Source organism: Danio rerio, chromosome 13 (assembly GCF_049306965.1).
Source record: "Danio rerio strain Tuebingen ecotype United States chromosome 13, GRCz12tu, whole genome shotgun sequence".
Classification (NCBI taxonomy): Eukaryota; Metazoa; Chordata; class Actinopteri; order Cypriniformes; family Danionidae; genus Danio; species Danio rerio.
Window position 1 is genome coordinate 11425659 of NC_133188.1, and position 15705 is coordinate 11441363.

The window sequence follows — 15705 nt, forward strand, 5'->3', positions numbered from 1 at the left end:
CTATCTATCTATCTATCTATCTATCTATCTATCTATCTATCTATCTATCTATCTATCTATCTATCTATCTATCTATCTATCTATCTATACATATGCAAACTGTTGTAATTCCTACAGCGTTCACCTGATTTGGATGTTGGATCTGGCAGTCTGCAGATGAAGCACATCTTGTTCGTTCAATTTCAAATCCACCCAATCCAATGCCGCCTTAATGAACAAAATAATTATTAAAAAAAAAAAAACAGACCCCAAACGTTTGACCGGTAGTAAGTAAGTAAGTAAGTAAGTAAGTAAGTAAGTACCTACCTACTGTAGTTACCTACCTGCCTACCTACCTACCTACCTACCTATCTATCTACCTACCTACCTACCTACCTACCTATCTATCTATCTATCTATCTATCTATCTATCTATCTATCTATCTATCTATCTATCTATCTATCTATCTATCTATCTATCTATCTATCTATCTATCTATCTATCTATCTATCTATCGTCTGTTATAGTATAGTATAGTATAGTATAGTATAGTATAATATAGGATACTAAGGAAACATATTGATGCCATGTTGATGCCATGGCCCCAAGCCCAAATTTTATTCAAATAGTGAATTTTGTGTGTGTGTGTGTGTGTGCATACACACATAGACTTTGAAATATAATATATTATTTCAGGTATGACAAACAAAGAGAGGTGACTTTTTCATTCTTAATCAGAAAACTATGGCATATTTAAAAATATATATTTGGTCTGTTTGTCAAACATATATTTCTCATTTTCATTTAGTTAAATTTATGAACTAAAATAATAAATAATTGATGAGTTGAGGTTGCATTGTCTGAAGCTTTTAAGACTGAACCCTAAAATACAAAACGATCTGGCTTTTAGGACGTATTTTTTGCAACAAAACATCCAAAAATGATGATTTTGTACATGTGATGGTATTGTTTTTCAGTGTATTGTATTTAATCACTTGTGAACAGCTTATAAAATGTGTATAGGGGTCTAAGATTTGCTGCAACAAACATTGACCATAACTGAACTACAAAAGGTAACTATGAACAGAAAATGGATGCACGCATGAGCATTTTGTCATTAATATCACATCATGTCCTGCATCAAGTTCGTTTACAAACATCTCTTTGGTCTTTGTTCTATTTATATTCCAGTCACCTGCATCATAGTTCATTTAACAGTGAACCAAAACCATTCAGAGTTCATTCTAATCAAACCAAACCTGCCACGTATGAACAAACCCTAAAACAACACTCCATAAAACACCTTAGAAAGTGAATAGAATTTTTGAAGTGTGTATATCTGTACCTCCTCTCTGGTGTCAATGGCTGAGCCTGGTGTGGTGGCAGCGGTGCTCACTGTAGTACTGGGTGCTGTGCCGGAGGAGCTGACCGAGTCGATCTCGCCTGCCACATCATGGATCTCTCGTGCCAGGATGGCCAGGTCCTTCGCCAGGTCCTGACTGATCCTGCGCACACAGGGGAACAACCTGTAAACTTTCAGATGGGTGTCTGGAAACTAGGGGCACACAAATACACACACAGCATGCAGATGACAGCACAATTTCACATTAGGTAGTCCCTACTTCATGCACATGCACAAATATGCAGTATTAAATCACATTAATGCATTTTATCAATGGCAAAATGTAGTTATTGTAACATATACACTGCTGTAAAAGTTTTAAATATATAATAAATATTTAATGCATTTAATTTAATGTAATAATGCATTTAATTTAATGTAATAAATATTTTAAATGCATTTAAATGCATTTAATTTATGCATTTAAATTCACCAAATGTGACATTAAAGACATGTAATAAAAAGTTTCCATTAATGTTTTTCAATTAAATATGAAGCAGCACTGTGGAGTATTAATAATAATCACACTGAAGAATGGAGTAAAGGTATTTATAATTCAACTTTGACCCACAGGAAACGTATGTTTTTAAAATTAACTGAAAACTTTTGCATTAAGTAAATAAAGACTTTGTGAGCATAAGAGACTAATTTTAAACATATAAAATCCAATATTAAATGATAAAATATAAAAAAAAAAACACACACTTCTTGACTGCAGTAATTTTGTTAAACATATAAATATAAGCAATAAAAATAATCAGAATTACATCTGAATCACACATCTATAAAGGGTTTGATTAAACGTCAATTAGTGTAGTATTCACAAAAAACACCAGGTGGCAGTATTCGCAAGCAGATCTTTGGTTGAGCCACACTACATGGTTTTGTTAATGTGTAAAAAAATCTTCATGAAAAACACAAAGGTTTTGTACAATGTATACAATTGCTAAATTTCATGTATATAAACAGCTATAGAAAAGTAAATAAATAAAAGACCCTTTAAAAAAATATATTTTTAACTTCATCCTTACATTCATAGGGTTTATAGGAATAAAGTCATATTATTAACAAAATAAAATGTGTTATTACCTAGCTTTATTTTGGTAACACCATAGTTATTAGACCCAATCCTTCACAGAATAAATGAACCATAGCGAACTGCAAATTTCTCCAAGGCCTTTTGTTAGGGTAAATAAAAATGTTTGTCTTTAGCTTTTAAATTTGGGTGTGTAATAACTGAAAGCAGAAGGCAGAATGAGAGAGTGAGAGAAAGCGAGAGCGACTTTGTGATCTGCTTGTTCTCCCAGCATACTGTCTGTCTTGTAGCTGCTCCTGCTGTGACTAATGCTATATGAGGATCTCCTGAGATAATAGAGCATGTCTGTGTGAGTGTGTGTGTCCTCGTGCCACACCAGCACTTTTCAATGGTATTGGTTCTCAGTGTCATTTCCCCGTTCATTTTCTCTGCAGGGATTCAGAAAATTACTCAGTAAAAAAAGATCTTAACCTTAAACCAAATTAACTAGTTCAGGATGAATAACTGCCTTTTCTGATTAAAAAATGTACTTGAAATCAAAGGATTATACAATATATATATATTTTATTGTTTTTTGTTTGTTTATTTTGATTATTACAATTAATTTAAATATTTTATTTATTTATTCAAAACAAAGACTTAAAAATGTTAGTTCTACATAGTTAAACATTACATATTATGAGTAATTTACCCACCTTCATACACACACACACACACACACACACACACACACACACACACACACACACACACACACACACACACACACACACACACACACACACACACACACAAAAATCTGTTGAAAAAATCTTCTCTCCATTAAACCAGTGTGTGTGTGTGTGTGTGTATATATATATATATATATATATATATATATATATATATATATATATATATATATATATATAATTTAGTTTATTAGTAATCTAATTGTCTGTCTTTTTGTCTATCTTTATCTAGCTACACACAGACAGATCTATATACTAAATAAATATACATATACAGATATAGGTTTTATGCATTAAAAATAATTTCATATTCAGATTACTTTATAATCATGAATTTAAATATGTTGTAATTTGTTATTTAAGACCCTTATTTAAAATCCACTGTACTAACATAGATATACATTCTATTACTTATCGTATTTCATTGAATTACATGACTTGCAATGCTCTTATGATTCATTCACCCATAAATTAAATCATAAATGGATTTATTTTGAAATCATGAATTAAGTGAGGCATAATTATGTCAAACAGTCAAGCATGCTAAAAGATGACTACTTCACAAAATTTGTCACTCTATACAAAAAAACCAGCCATTAGTGTCAAATTGTTTTAAACTGAGATTAAACAGCAACTTAACGATAAGAATATAAGAACGTATACTTTGTTGGAATAAGACATTTGATATTTGGTCAAGATACTATAATTTAAACATCTAGAATTTTTTCAATATTTTGAATACAATATATATTTTTTTCATATTTATTTATCGTCTTACAATATAATCAGCACAATTAACAAAAGGAATATTCAGCAGAAAAACATATACGGCATCAAATCCAGTTTATTTTACTAGATTAATACAGAAATCAAATAACAGCATATGAATGGTAAGTATGATAACAATAAGTATTATATAGGTACAGGTCAAAAGGTTTATAAAGGATCCAAAAATGTGAGAGGGTGCTCGCTGCAGAGCCATTTGAGGAGAGCTGAGCTCCAGCGAGGGGGAGCATGAGCTGTCGCTCCTCCTCCTGTAAGCTGTTTTAATGCGTACACCAACCCCACCCCTAACCCTACCCCCAGTGACATCACTCGTAGAAGAAGTGCAAAAAAGGTGGAGCTTAAGCTTAAGCTCCCACTCGCTGGAGCTCAGCTCTCCTCAAATGGCTCTGCAGCGAGCACCACTTGAAAAATGTTTTAGGTCTCTGTAAATATGCGTGTTTTGTTTTTTAAATTGAAATATCAAAAAAATTAGGTTTTGACATATTTAATGTAGAAAAAACATACTCATCGTACTTGACCATTACTTAATATATAATGTTTTTGAGACAAAAGGGAAAATCGATCATTTTGACTAATCAAATGCATTTTTGACTATTGCCAAAAATACACCAGTGCAACATAAGACATCACATTTTTGAGTCCAGTAACTGTGGGCCTTTGGAGAAAAGCACTTTTTCCATACACACTAATAATATGTTGTGCAACAGAGAGGAGTATAGAGTTGATGAGTACCTGGCGATCTCCTCGCTGTGTGCTGTCCAGTCTCGTATGTACTCCTCCTGTTCCCTCATCCTGTTTTTCAGAAGCAGACCCCCAGGACTGGTGGTGGTGACCGGAGTGGGACCCCCCAGAACCCGGCTGGTGCGAAGGGTAGTGCCAGGCCGCAGGCGAATGTGTTTAGGAGAGTTCCGGTTGGAGCCAAACTCATCCTCAGAGGTAGAGGCATATTCAGGAGGCACACGTCTCCACCGGTTATTAGCTGAAAGGAGAAAAAGTGACAAGATATGATTGAAATGTTTACCAAAATAAAATTGACAATAGAGAAAAGAGAGTACAGCTCGCAGAGGATGAGTAGTTAATGTATCAGTATTTTTGTCAGTATTACACACACACACACACAGACTCCTTGCATCTCTGTTTTATGATGCAACAATCTTTTTCCCCACTGGCACAAGGTTTATAAATATTACAACAAAACACTCAGCGGCCACTTTATCAGGTGCTTTTCAACTACTCGTCAATGCAAATATGTAATTAGCCAATCAGATGGCATTTTGGGATGTAGGTGTGGTCAGAATGATCTGCTAAAGTTCAATGAACATCAGAAAGGGAATGAAAGCTGATTTAAGTGGCTTGATGGTTGGTGCCAGATGAAAAATGTTGACCTACTGGGTTTTTCATACACAACCCTATGGAGTCAATCTAGGGCCATATAAATGCAAAATAAAAGAAAGTTTTGCAAACAAAAAAATTTGTTTTGAGCAAAATAAATCAATACATAAATGCAAATCTCCTAAATTCACAAAGCAAAATGTTTTTTAAAGAAATAAAAATTTATTTTGCTGAAAAAAAAATAAATGCAAAGGGAAAATTAAGTTAAAAAATAAAAGAAGAACCAAAAATAAAAATCAAGCAGTGCAAATAAAATGATAATTATAAAAAATAATTATATATATATATATATATATATATATATATATATATATATATATATATATATATATATATATGCAATTTAAAAATACAAAAACATTTTTTTTTATTTCTCAAAACTTGTTTTCCATTTGCAGTTCTTTATTTTTGTTAGCAAAATTATTAATTTTTCTTAGAAATTCATTTTCGCTTAGCGAATTTTGGATATTTGCAATTATTTATTTATTTTTGCTCATTCAATCATTCATTCATTTTTTTTTCGCCTTAGTCCCTTTATTAATCAGGAGTCGCCACAGCGGAATGAATCGTCAACTTATCCAGCATATGTTTTAAGCAGTGGATGCCCTTCCAGCTGCAACCCATCACTGGGAAACATCCATACACTTCCATTCACACACATACATTACGGACAATTAAGCCTACCCAATTCACCTATACTAAATGTCTTTGGACTTGTTGGCGAAACCGGAGCACCTGGAGGAAACTTACGCAAACATGGTGAGAACATGCAAACTCCACACAGAAATGTCAACTGACCCAGCCGGGGCTTGAGCCAGTGACCTTCTGGCTGTAATGATTGTACTACCCACTGCGCCACAGTGCTGCCTTATATTTTTGCTCAATACTTGTTTTTTGTTTGCAAAACTTCCTTATAGTTTGCAAGTATACATGGCCCCAAGATTGACTCCATAACAACCATCTCTAGTGTTTACAGATGATCTTAGGTCAGAGAAGAACAGCCAGACTTATTTGAGCTGATTGAAAGACCACAGTAATTCTTGAAACGACTCTACGACTGAGGTCTACAAAAGATCTTGCGAAACACTGTGCCAAAAAAAAAGATTCAAACTCTTGTTAGTAAGTTGTACCTAGAAAAAGTAGCCAATGAGAGTGTACATTTAAAGCTCATATATCACTACACCGCTGTCTTAATTAGCACTTTATACTATATACTATGACAGTTCCCATAGAAACCTTGTTTTGAATGGGTATAGACCAAAGATCGGTACATTTATCAAAATTAACAGCTTAAACAAATCCCTTAGCACAAAAGTATATTGCGATTGCCCCTGCAGAAATGAAATCTGTTAAAAACAAACAGCAAAGCTCTTCTGACAAGATACCTGTAAAATGTAATGCAAGTGATGAAAAGGACTTTGGATCGATAGTTTTGGTTGTTCAAAAGTTGGCGATGCAAAATAAGGCCCCTTAAAAAACTTTTACTTGTACAATAATGTTTTCTTTCCGTCATGTTATTTTAGCTTTAAGCCACCAGGGGGAATGTGTTTAACTGACCCTCATTTCTTACTGCTCTGTGCTTGCATCAGCATTTGAGAGACAACTTTGCTCCGATTTTGACTGTGTGGCATTAAAGGGCAAACATCTCTATTAACTTTACACATTAAACTTTTCAGAATAAATATGTTGTTACTCGTATGTGGTTGTTAATTATTTTGAAGTGATGATGTGGTTAAAACCTGATATCTAAATGCTTTTAAAGGGAAAGCAAGTTGGCTGAGGTCCTTTCCACCACTGCTGAGTTTTGATTTTTAGAAAAAAGAACACATAAAAAGCAGTTGACACGTTGACTAGAATGACATTTAAAAGCATGCCGGGTATGAGTTTCTTCTGTTTTCACTTTATGAAAACTCAACAACACACACACACACACACACACAGAGCCCAGAGATGGTACAGTACCCATGGGCTCCTCCTCTGCCAGAACACTTTCAGGCTCAAGTTGAGTTTCTGTGCAAAATGGGAATTTATAAATATCACAAGCATGCAGAGACAGACAATTACAGACAAACATGACTAATGACAGCGGTCTAGTCCACATGAAACATCACAAAACTGCACAAGCTAAACTCTACTGAATGCTAAAGGTCTCATTATATACCCAGTTAACACAAGTAGGAAACTAAGCTGGTTTTTATTGCCTGTAAAACATTTATTTTGAAAGCTATAATATTTTCTAAATTGTAGATTTATGCAAAATTACACATTCAAAATTTAAACTATACAGTTGAAGTCAGAATTATTAGCCCCCCTTTGATTTTCTTTTCTTTTTTAAATATTTACCAAATTATATTTAACAGAGCAAAGAAATTTTCATAGTATGTCTGATAATATTTTTTCTTCTGGAAAAAGTCTTATTTGTTTTATTTCGGCTAGAATAAAAGCAGTTTTTTTTGTTTTTTAAGGTCAAATTTATTAGGCCCTTTAAGCTAATTTTGTTTCAATAGTATACAGAACAAACCATCATTATACAAAAACTTGCCTAAATACCCTAACCTGCCTAGTTAACCTAACTAACCTAGCTAAGCATTTAAATGTCACTTTAAGCTGCATAGAAGTGTCTTAAAAAATCTAGTCAAATATTATTTACTGTCATCATGGCAAAGATAAAATAAATCAGTTGTTAGAAATGAGTTATTAAAACTATAATGTTTAGAAATGTGTTGATAAAAATCTTCTCTCCGTTAAAGAGACATTGGGGAAAAAATAAACAGGGGAGCTAATAATTCTGTCTTCAACTGTATGTTCAAAAGTCTGGCCTGTATATTCAGTCCTAACTGGAAACTCTGTATAATGTTCACCTGAACTTGATCAAACTTTCTTTTGGTGTTTTTACATTAAATAAAATGATGAAAAATAAAACTCTACACAGATCATAATGGTATTTTCAAAATTCACCCTATCATTATCTAAAGGTATCTTAATATTCATATTGACTAATTTGTCCACGTTTCTTTTTTTCAGCCATTTTAACTGTTTAAGCCCAACAACGAATGTAAGGATAAACCAACAAACAATAGCTTCATAGGATTTTATGATTGTTTTTTTAAGTATTTTTAATCAAACCATTATAAAAAAGCTAAACTAAAACACAACACACATAGTATTATACATAGATAAGTTATATATTATAGATGGTTAACAAAATATCTGGATCTAATCGACTCACTAATCAACAAGTCAATTGTTATCGTCGTAGCATTCATGCAATACTTTGATTTATCGCCTCAAGCCCTGGTCACACTTTAATTTTCACTCCATAGACTTCCAGTTATAGGTTTGTGACTGCGGCAGACAAGAAACGTAAGCTTGTGCGACAAGTTCCAAATTTTGCTGCATTTGAAAGTTTAAACTTGGTGAACGAACTCTGACCTGCGAAATCGCATCACATGATTGCATTAGACCAATAGAAGATCAAAACGTGACCTCTATACAGAAATTTCAAATATGGACCAATCGCTCGCTTTTATCAACAATGTCTAATCATATTGTTTTACCCCACACCTTTCATAGCGCCGTACGACCGAATTTCGCTAGCACAAACTCTAGTGTGACTGTGGTTTTATGCCATTTTGACCTATGACCTTCCTTCAACTGGCAACTGCTAGGATAAGCAAGCAGAAAACAAATCATTTAGGCAAATGTTTACATGAGTATATTACAATACCATTCCTCCTCACCTGATGGGGTGCTGTTGACTGGGGTTGTCTTCGGCTTGGGGTCTGTTAGCTTGGAGACACTATTAGCCCTCATGCGTGCAGTTAGCTTGTTTTCTGTTGCTGGCTGATTTGTGCTTTTTAGTCCCAGCCTAAGAGCTGTCTCTGCCGACAAGCGTGCCGCTGTAGTCCGACTAACCGTGGCCTCAGAGTCACTCCGTGCTGAAAAAGAGCCCAGTCTGGTGCGCCGGGGTTGTGCTAGCATGTCAATGCGTGACTGTGCCTTTCTTCCTGATGGGGGTTTGGAAGTGGAGCTGGTGGTAGACACCTCTGATGCCACTGAAACCCTGTCTGCATCTGCCAGGTCTGTGTCCGACGTGTCTCCAAGTCGAGCCCTGCGTAACAGGGACGCCCTTGTGGGACGGGGCTGTGGAAGCCCAGCTTGTTTTGCGAGAGCTGCAGTGGTGGTTTGTGGTGTTTTGCTGGGCTTTGAAGACCTTGAGGATTTGCTGGTATCAAGCTTGGACTGCAGAAGGTCATCGGTGGAGGTGAAGTGACCTTTAGTGTGCGAGCGGCTGGAGTACATCTCCTGGTCTGACGATAGGATGTCTGAGATGGCTAATGAGGATGTCTGGTCATCATCAGTGAGATCTTGTGATGGCTGGCGGCCACGTGAGGATGTCTGTACTGAACGCCGACTATCAGAGCGGCTTTCTGTGGTTTTGGTTTTGGTCTTCCTCTCCAGACGTTCTCTGGCACTGGTTGTGGTTTTGGATGCGGTGCTTGCATTGCTCTTTTCTCTGTAAAGGCTACTGAGAGATCTTCGTTTCTGAACCGCCTTACGATCGCCGTCGGCTGCTGTCTGGCTGACTGTGCTGGCCGTGTCGATATCAGATTCAGGAGATAAAGGGCAAGCTGGGGGACATATAGGTGGGGTTATTGGATCCAACTTCTTCTCATCGCGAAGTTTAGCCTCAAGGAAGGCCATGACAGCTTCTGTGTCTTTGAGAAGAGTTGCTGTGTCCATGCTGCCTACGGAGTCGCTTCGTTCTCTTCCACCGTTCTGCCGGTTTATCCGAGGAATCAGTTCAATGGGGACGTTACCGCTGGGCTTCTCAATGGTAAAGCTGCCCTGCCTCACCAGTGGCTTCCCTGATCTCTCGCTGTCACTCCCTTTACTCTTGTCTTCTGATCGTCTCCTGCGACTATCCTCTGATGCTCGTCTCTCTCCGTTTCCCAGGGGGCGCACAGACTTTCCTGCCTTCCCTTCTTGCTGGGCGCTCTTGGATTGGCTAGAAACAACGCTCTTGCTGTTTGTATTGCTGAGGCACTCGCCATCACCTTTATGGTCACCGTGGCTTTCTTTTTCCTGTGGTTCTGTGTCCTGCTTCTCACCGATCTCTGATCTCTTTATTTTCTCATCGGTGGGAAGCTGCGGGAGAGTCCTTCGTTTGCGGTCAGCTTGGCTGGAAGTGGTAGAGCCAGTGCTCTTGATGGAGATGCTGGTCTCAAACGCCTCACCATCTGAAATTGGAAAAAAAAAACATATTATAATTGACACTTATATGCATTTTTTCTATTATTTATACTTATTTAATAAAAACAAAAACAAAAAAAAACAGTTCAACTGAAATTTTCAGAAAAACATTAATATAAAAATATTTAACTGCATGCATTGCTTTTCATAGTATCTTCTAACACTACATTGCTCAATTTAATATTTGATCAAAGTGAAGTAAATTACCTCTCTCTTGATGGACGAAGGCTGGTGGTTCGGCTCCAGATCCCTCTGGGTCTGTCCGTGTTTGATTAGCTGCTAAACTGGCCCACTGTGAAACCCAGCGAGAACTGCCGACTGCAATCGAATCTTCCACAAGTTTCTGCAAATGAAGTAAAGATGTTTCTATTTGTCTGACTGACAGATGTAAATGTTGTCTTTGATACAGTCCCATGAAGAGCTGACGACATGGCTGGATTTTCCAAACAAACTACACAAATAGTGAACATTTACACATTAAAGATGAACAAAAATGGAAATATTTCCCTTTGCATTCTGAGGATCTTTAGATACAGATAACAACCTTGTCAAAAGTATCAGTGAAAACTACAAAAACGCTTAACAATGTCATTTTGCTATGACATGCTACACAACTCTACACATAGTACTGTGGTCTGCCATTTTTTATGCTTGTCAAGAATAAGACACATCCACATGATGTCAACTTCCACAAAATCGACATACTGTATGGTGACATTCTGCTTTGGTGATCACAAGATCTTTTCTAAACCTATTGCCCCCCACTCTCTTCAAGTTTGTTTCCTGTTAGAGCTTAGATCGGGCCCAAAAAATTAAACCCAACCCTACCTGAGCCTGTGCACCATTTGTCCGAGGCTGACCCAGTCCGACACACTCGCTGCAATTATGAGCCCGAACCCGATTTAAACCCGACTATTTTTTAATTTGTGGGCCGTTAACAGGCATTCTCAATTACAAATCTGAGTTGTTTGAACTACATAAATTAGTTTAGATTTATCTATTATTGTGCAACAAGGACGAAGCATGTAAACTGCCTTGTTTGTTTATTCAGAATGGGTCATAGCAAAAGAAGACATTGAAGGCTGACTATCATCCTTTCATCCATCCTTTTACATTGTTTCATGTGACTGTTCCTGTTTAGATACTGTCCTGTCATAATAAAATAATAATATAAAACAAAATAAAATGAACCTTTAAAAAACTGTTGTCTTGTAGTTTACGAAGAGAAAAAAATAAAAAACTATTTTGCATTTTAAGACCATTAATACGCCATTGTTCATTCATTCATTCATTTTCTTGTCGGCTTAGTCCCTTTATTAATCCGGGGTCACCACAGCGGAATGAACCGCCAATTTATCCAGCAAGTTTTTTTTACACAGCGGATGCCCTTCCAGCCGCAACCCATCTCTGGGAAACATACACACACACACACACACACACACATTCACACACACACTCATACACTACGGAGAATTTAGCCTACCAAATTCACCTGTACCACATGTCTTTGGATTGTGGGGGAAACCGGAGCACCCGGAGGAAACCCACGCGAAGGCAGGGAGAACATGCAAACTCCACACAGAAACGCCAACTGAGCTGAGGTTCGAACCAGCAACCTTTTTGCTGTGAGGCGACAGCACTACCTACTGCGCCACTGCCTCGCCCCTACGCCACTGTTGTGTAAATTAATAGCCCAAAATTCATAAAAGGCTTTCTGTTTTCAGTTGTGTCAGTTCCAGTTGTTTCAGTTCTGTTATTGTGTAAATTCCACATCAGAGAGAATTTTTTGATGTTTATGTTGATTTACTGACACAATGCCATTTTGGGGAACTGAAACACTGGAAATATGTATATGGGCTTCATAGTGCAGTTTTTTTCAAGACGATACCATTTGTTGTTTGGGTGAAAATTACAAAAATATAGTTTTCATGAAAATGATGTAATCGTGCATGTGAATTACGTGCTCAGAGTTACATCTTTCATGAGTACTTGACTGACAAACAACAATAGGGGACTACATGACCATATGTGCAAAGATGTGTAGTGTTTTATCTACAAAGTGACAGAACTACTGGCCTGGCATGTATAATACAGGACTCATGTTGTTTTTATGGATCCGTGTGAACACTTTTCAGTTTTAAGTACGTCACTTTAATGTAAAAGTAAGCCTCACTTGAAACAGTGACACAATAATAATCAGTAAACCTTGTCTTTGTGCATTCCAGAGTGAAGACTTGGTATAAACATGGCATGGATCCACAGCAAGGATTCAAAACAAGGCCTCTTTTGTAGCCTTATTCTCTCTCTCTGTGTGTGTGTGTGTGTGTGTGTGTGTGTGTGTGTGGACATTGCCTTAAGGCTGCAGACTACTACTTCTCATTCCCGAACTGGGTCAGTGAGCAAGTGGCCAATTTCTTGCCTAACAAGGAAGTGGTCAATGGTGGGAGTGACTGACAAAGCACTGTGTCAGTATTCCTAAAACTGCCTTCAATGTAACATCAAACCCAATTAGTCAAACTGTAAACTGCAATTCCAACTGGTGTAGCCATAGTCTGAAACAAGCATTAACAGCAAGAAAAAGCTGGATGTGAATCTGCACGTTTGATATCCACAAACATTATACTGCAAATTAAGCAAACTGTCACTTTTTTCTTTGAAAAAAAGACAACTGGGTGTAAATTTAAACATAAAATAATTAAATACAACAGCTTAATAGTTTCCTTCACCCCTTTTTTTGCACATTTAAAGTATTGTATGAGAACGGCAACATTTTGAATAACAAAAAAGTTTTTACGCTAGCTCTAGATCAGGGGTGTCAAACTCAATTCCTAGAGGGCCGAAGCCCTGCACAGTTTAGTTCCAACTCTGCTCCAACACACTTACCTGTAGGTTTCAAACAAGCCTGAAGGACTCAATTAGTTTGATCAGGTGTGTTTAATTAGGGTTGGAACTAAACTGTGCAGGGCTGCGGCCCTTTCGGAACTGAGTTTGACACCTGTGCTCTAGATGGTTTTGGACTGTAGGCTTTGGCGAAATAAGGACGTCTAACAACTTTTTTCAAAGCTTTGAAAAGATTTTCTTCACATTAGGATGGAATCCTGGCTACTGAAATATCATGCAAAAGTGTTCATGCAAGCCTGATAATCTAAAAAATATACAGTTGAAGTCAGAATTATTAGCCCCCTTCAAATTTTTTTCTTATTTTTTAAATATTTCCCAAATGATGTTTAAGAGATTTTCACAGTATGTCTGATAATATTTTTTTTTCTGGAGAAAGTCTTATTTGTTTTATTTTGGCAAGAATAAAAGCAGTTTTTAATTTTTTAAACACCATTTAAGGGAAAAAAATTATCAGCCCCTTTAAGCTATTCATTTTTTGATAATCTACAGAACAAACCATCGTTATACAATAACTTTCCTAATTACCCAAACCTGCCTAGTTACCCTAATTAACCAAGTTAAGCATTTAAATGTCACTTTAAGCTGTATAGAAGTGTCTTGAAAAATATCTAGTCAAGCATTATTTACTGTCATCATGACAAAGATAAAATAAATGAGTTATTAGAAATCAGTTATTAAAACTATTACGTTTAGAAATGTGTTGAAAAAAAATCTTCTCTCCGTTAAACAGAAATTGGGGAAAAAAATAAACAAGCGGTCTAATAATTCAAGGGGGCTAATAATTTTGACTTCAACTGCATATTACAAAAGACTTGATGCAATGGGCATAATAATCTGTTCTTTACCTCAGACGCAGCAGAGCTAAGCTTCTTGCCATCCTTCATTTTTCCACCGGCTTTCTCCGGGCAACCAGGATCCTGTGAGTTCTCCACCCCAAACACCTACACATGACAAACACAAAAACACATGCAGAAGAGTCAGTGAGTGAACTGTGACACAATGGCAGCACCTATTTGGCAAAAAGGTTCAAATAAACACAGGTGCACAGACTCCATAGCAACAGAGCCAGAGAACATCATAGGAAGGAAGTGTTAACATCACTTATATGGCACAGGATGTTACAAAAATAAATGTACGTGGGCTTTATTGACGTCTGTAAACAGTCACACACATAAAATGTATATTTCAGTCTATTTATCCAACTGTTTACCTGTCTGTTAAGAGATTGGGCTTGAATGTTGTATTAAATATTCACTTTTTGCTTTCAATAATTTTACTTTTGAGATTAACTGAATCTTATTTTATTTGATTTAATGTACTACTATTTATTTTAAAGCTGTCTAAAGACTTTTATTTGATTATTTATTCAGAAATTAAATTGATCAAAATGAGAATAAAGTTACAAGACTGCATATTTTAATTAAATGGTATTAGGCAAAAGAATCGTACAAAATAATATGAAGCTGATTTAAACATTGACCATAATTTGAAATATTTCTTGAACACCAAATCAGTATATTAAAATGTTTTCTGAAGAATCATGTGACCCTTGAAGTGCTTATGATAAATATTCCATCTAAAAATACATTCATTATTATTTATGAAAAAATAATATTTTTCATTCATTAATTCATTTTCTTTTTTCTTAGTTCCTTTATTAATCTGGGGTCGCCACAGCGGAATGAACTGCCAACTTATTCAGCATATATTTTATGCAGCGGATGGCCTTCATCCATACACACTCATTTACACACATACACTATGAACAATTTATCTAGCTCATTTCATTATAGTGCATGTCTTTGAAAATTACCCGGAGGAAACCCACGCGAACACGGGGAGAACATGCTAACTCCACACTGAAGTGCAAACTGACCAAGCCGAGGCTTGAACCAACAACCTTTTTGCTGTGAGGCAATTGTGCAACCCACTATGTTACCGTGACACCCATATAGTATGATTAAATATAATAATAATAATAATAGTAATGTTTCACAATAAGAATGCGAAAATAATTTGAAACATTTCTTTAACACCAAATTAGTGTATTAAAATGTTGATATGTTTTTGACACTTGGAGTAATTCCCATGAATAGTCCATAAAAGGAATAAATACATTTTTTTAATTTAAAATAATAAGAATTATATAATAATGAATAGTGATTAACAAAGACTAAAATATTAAATAGATTCAGTTAGATAAAAAAAAAACCCTGTCAAAATT

General features: G+C 36.0%; 2 protein-coding genes across 29 annotated transcripts in view; one reads left to right on the forward strand and one right to left on the reverse strand.

Annotated features, from left to right (window-relative positions):
- The window catches only part of dync2li1 (dynein, cytoplasmic 2, light intermediate chain 1), a 37140-nt gene extending 22126 nt beyond the window's left edge, over positions 1-15014 (forward strand). Inside the window, exons 16-17 of one of the 5 annotated variants that reach the window (XR_012388509.1) lie at positions 4739-4871; positions 14332-15014. The gene's annotated coding sequence lies outside the window, so the exon portion shown is untranslated. Of the gene's footprint in view, positions 1-4738; positions 5000-14331 lie in introns of those variants that run through there. The other 4 variants (XR_012388507.1, XR_012388506.1, XR_012388508.1 and 1 more) reach the window with 4 other exon arrangements.
- Positions 1-15705, reverse strand: part of cep170aa (centrosomal protein 170Aa) — a 91162-nt gene that overhangs the window by 10958 nt on the left and 64499 nt on the right. For 8 of the 24 annotated variants that reach the window (XM_073920733.1, XM_073920731.1, XM_073920726.1 and 5 more), the window contains 5 exons: positions 14327-14422; positions 10788-10923; positions 9068-10567; positions 4668-4914; positions 1326-1485 (listed from right to left, as the gene is read on the reverse strand). In XM_073920733.1, the coding sequence (XP_073776834.1) occupies positions 1326-1485; positions 4668-4914; positions 9068-10567; positions 10788-10923; positions 14327-14422 (2139 nt within the window). Of the gene's footprint in view, positions 1-1325; positions 1507-4667; positions 4915-7289; positions 7338-9067; positions 10568-10787; positions 10924-14326; positions 14423-15705 lie in introns of all 24 variants that reach the window. The other 16 variants (XM_073920727.1, XM_073920720.1, XM_073920719.1 and 13 more) reach the window with 3 other exon arrangements.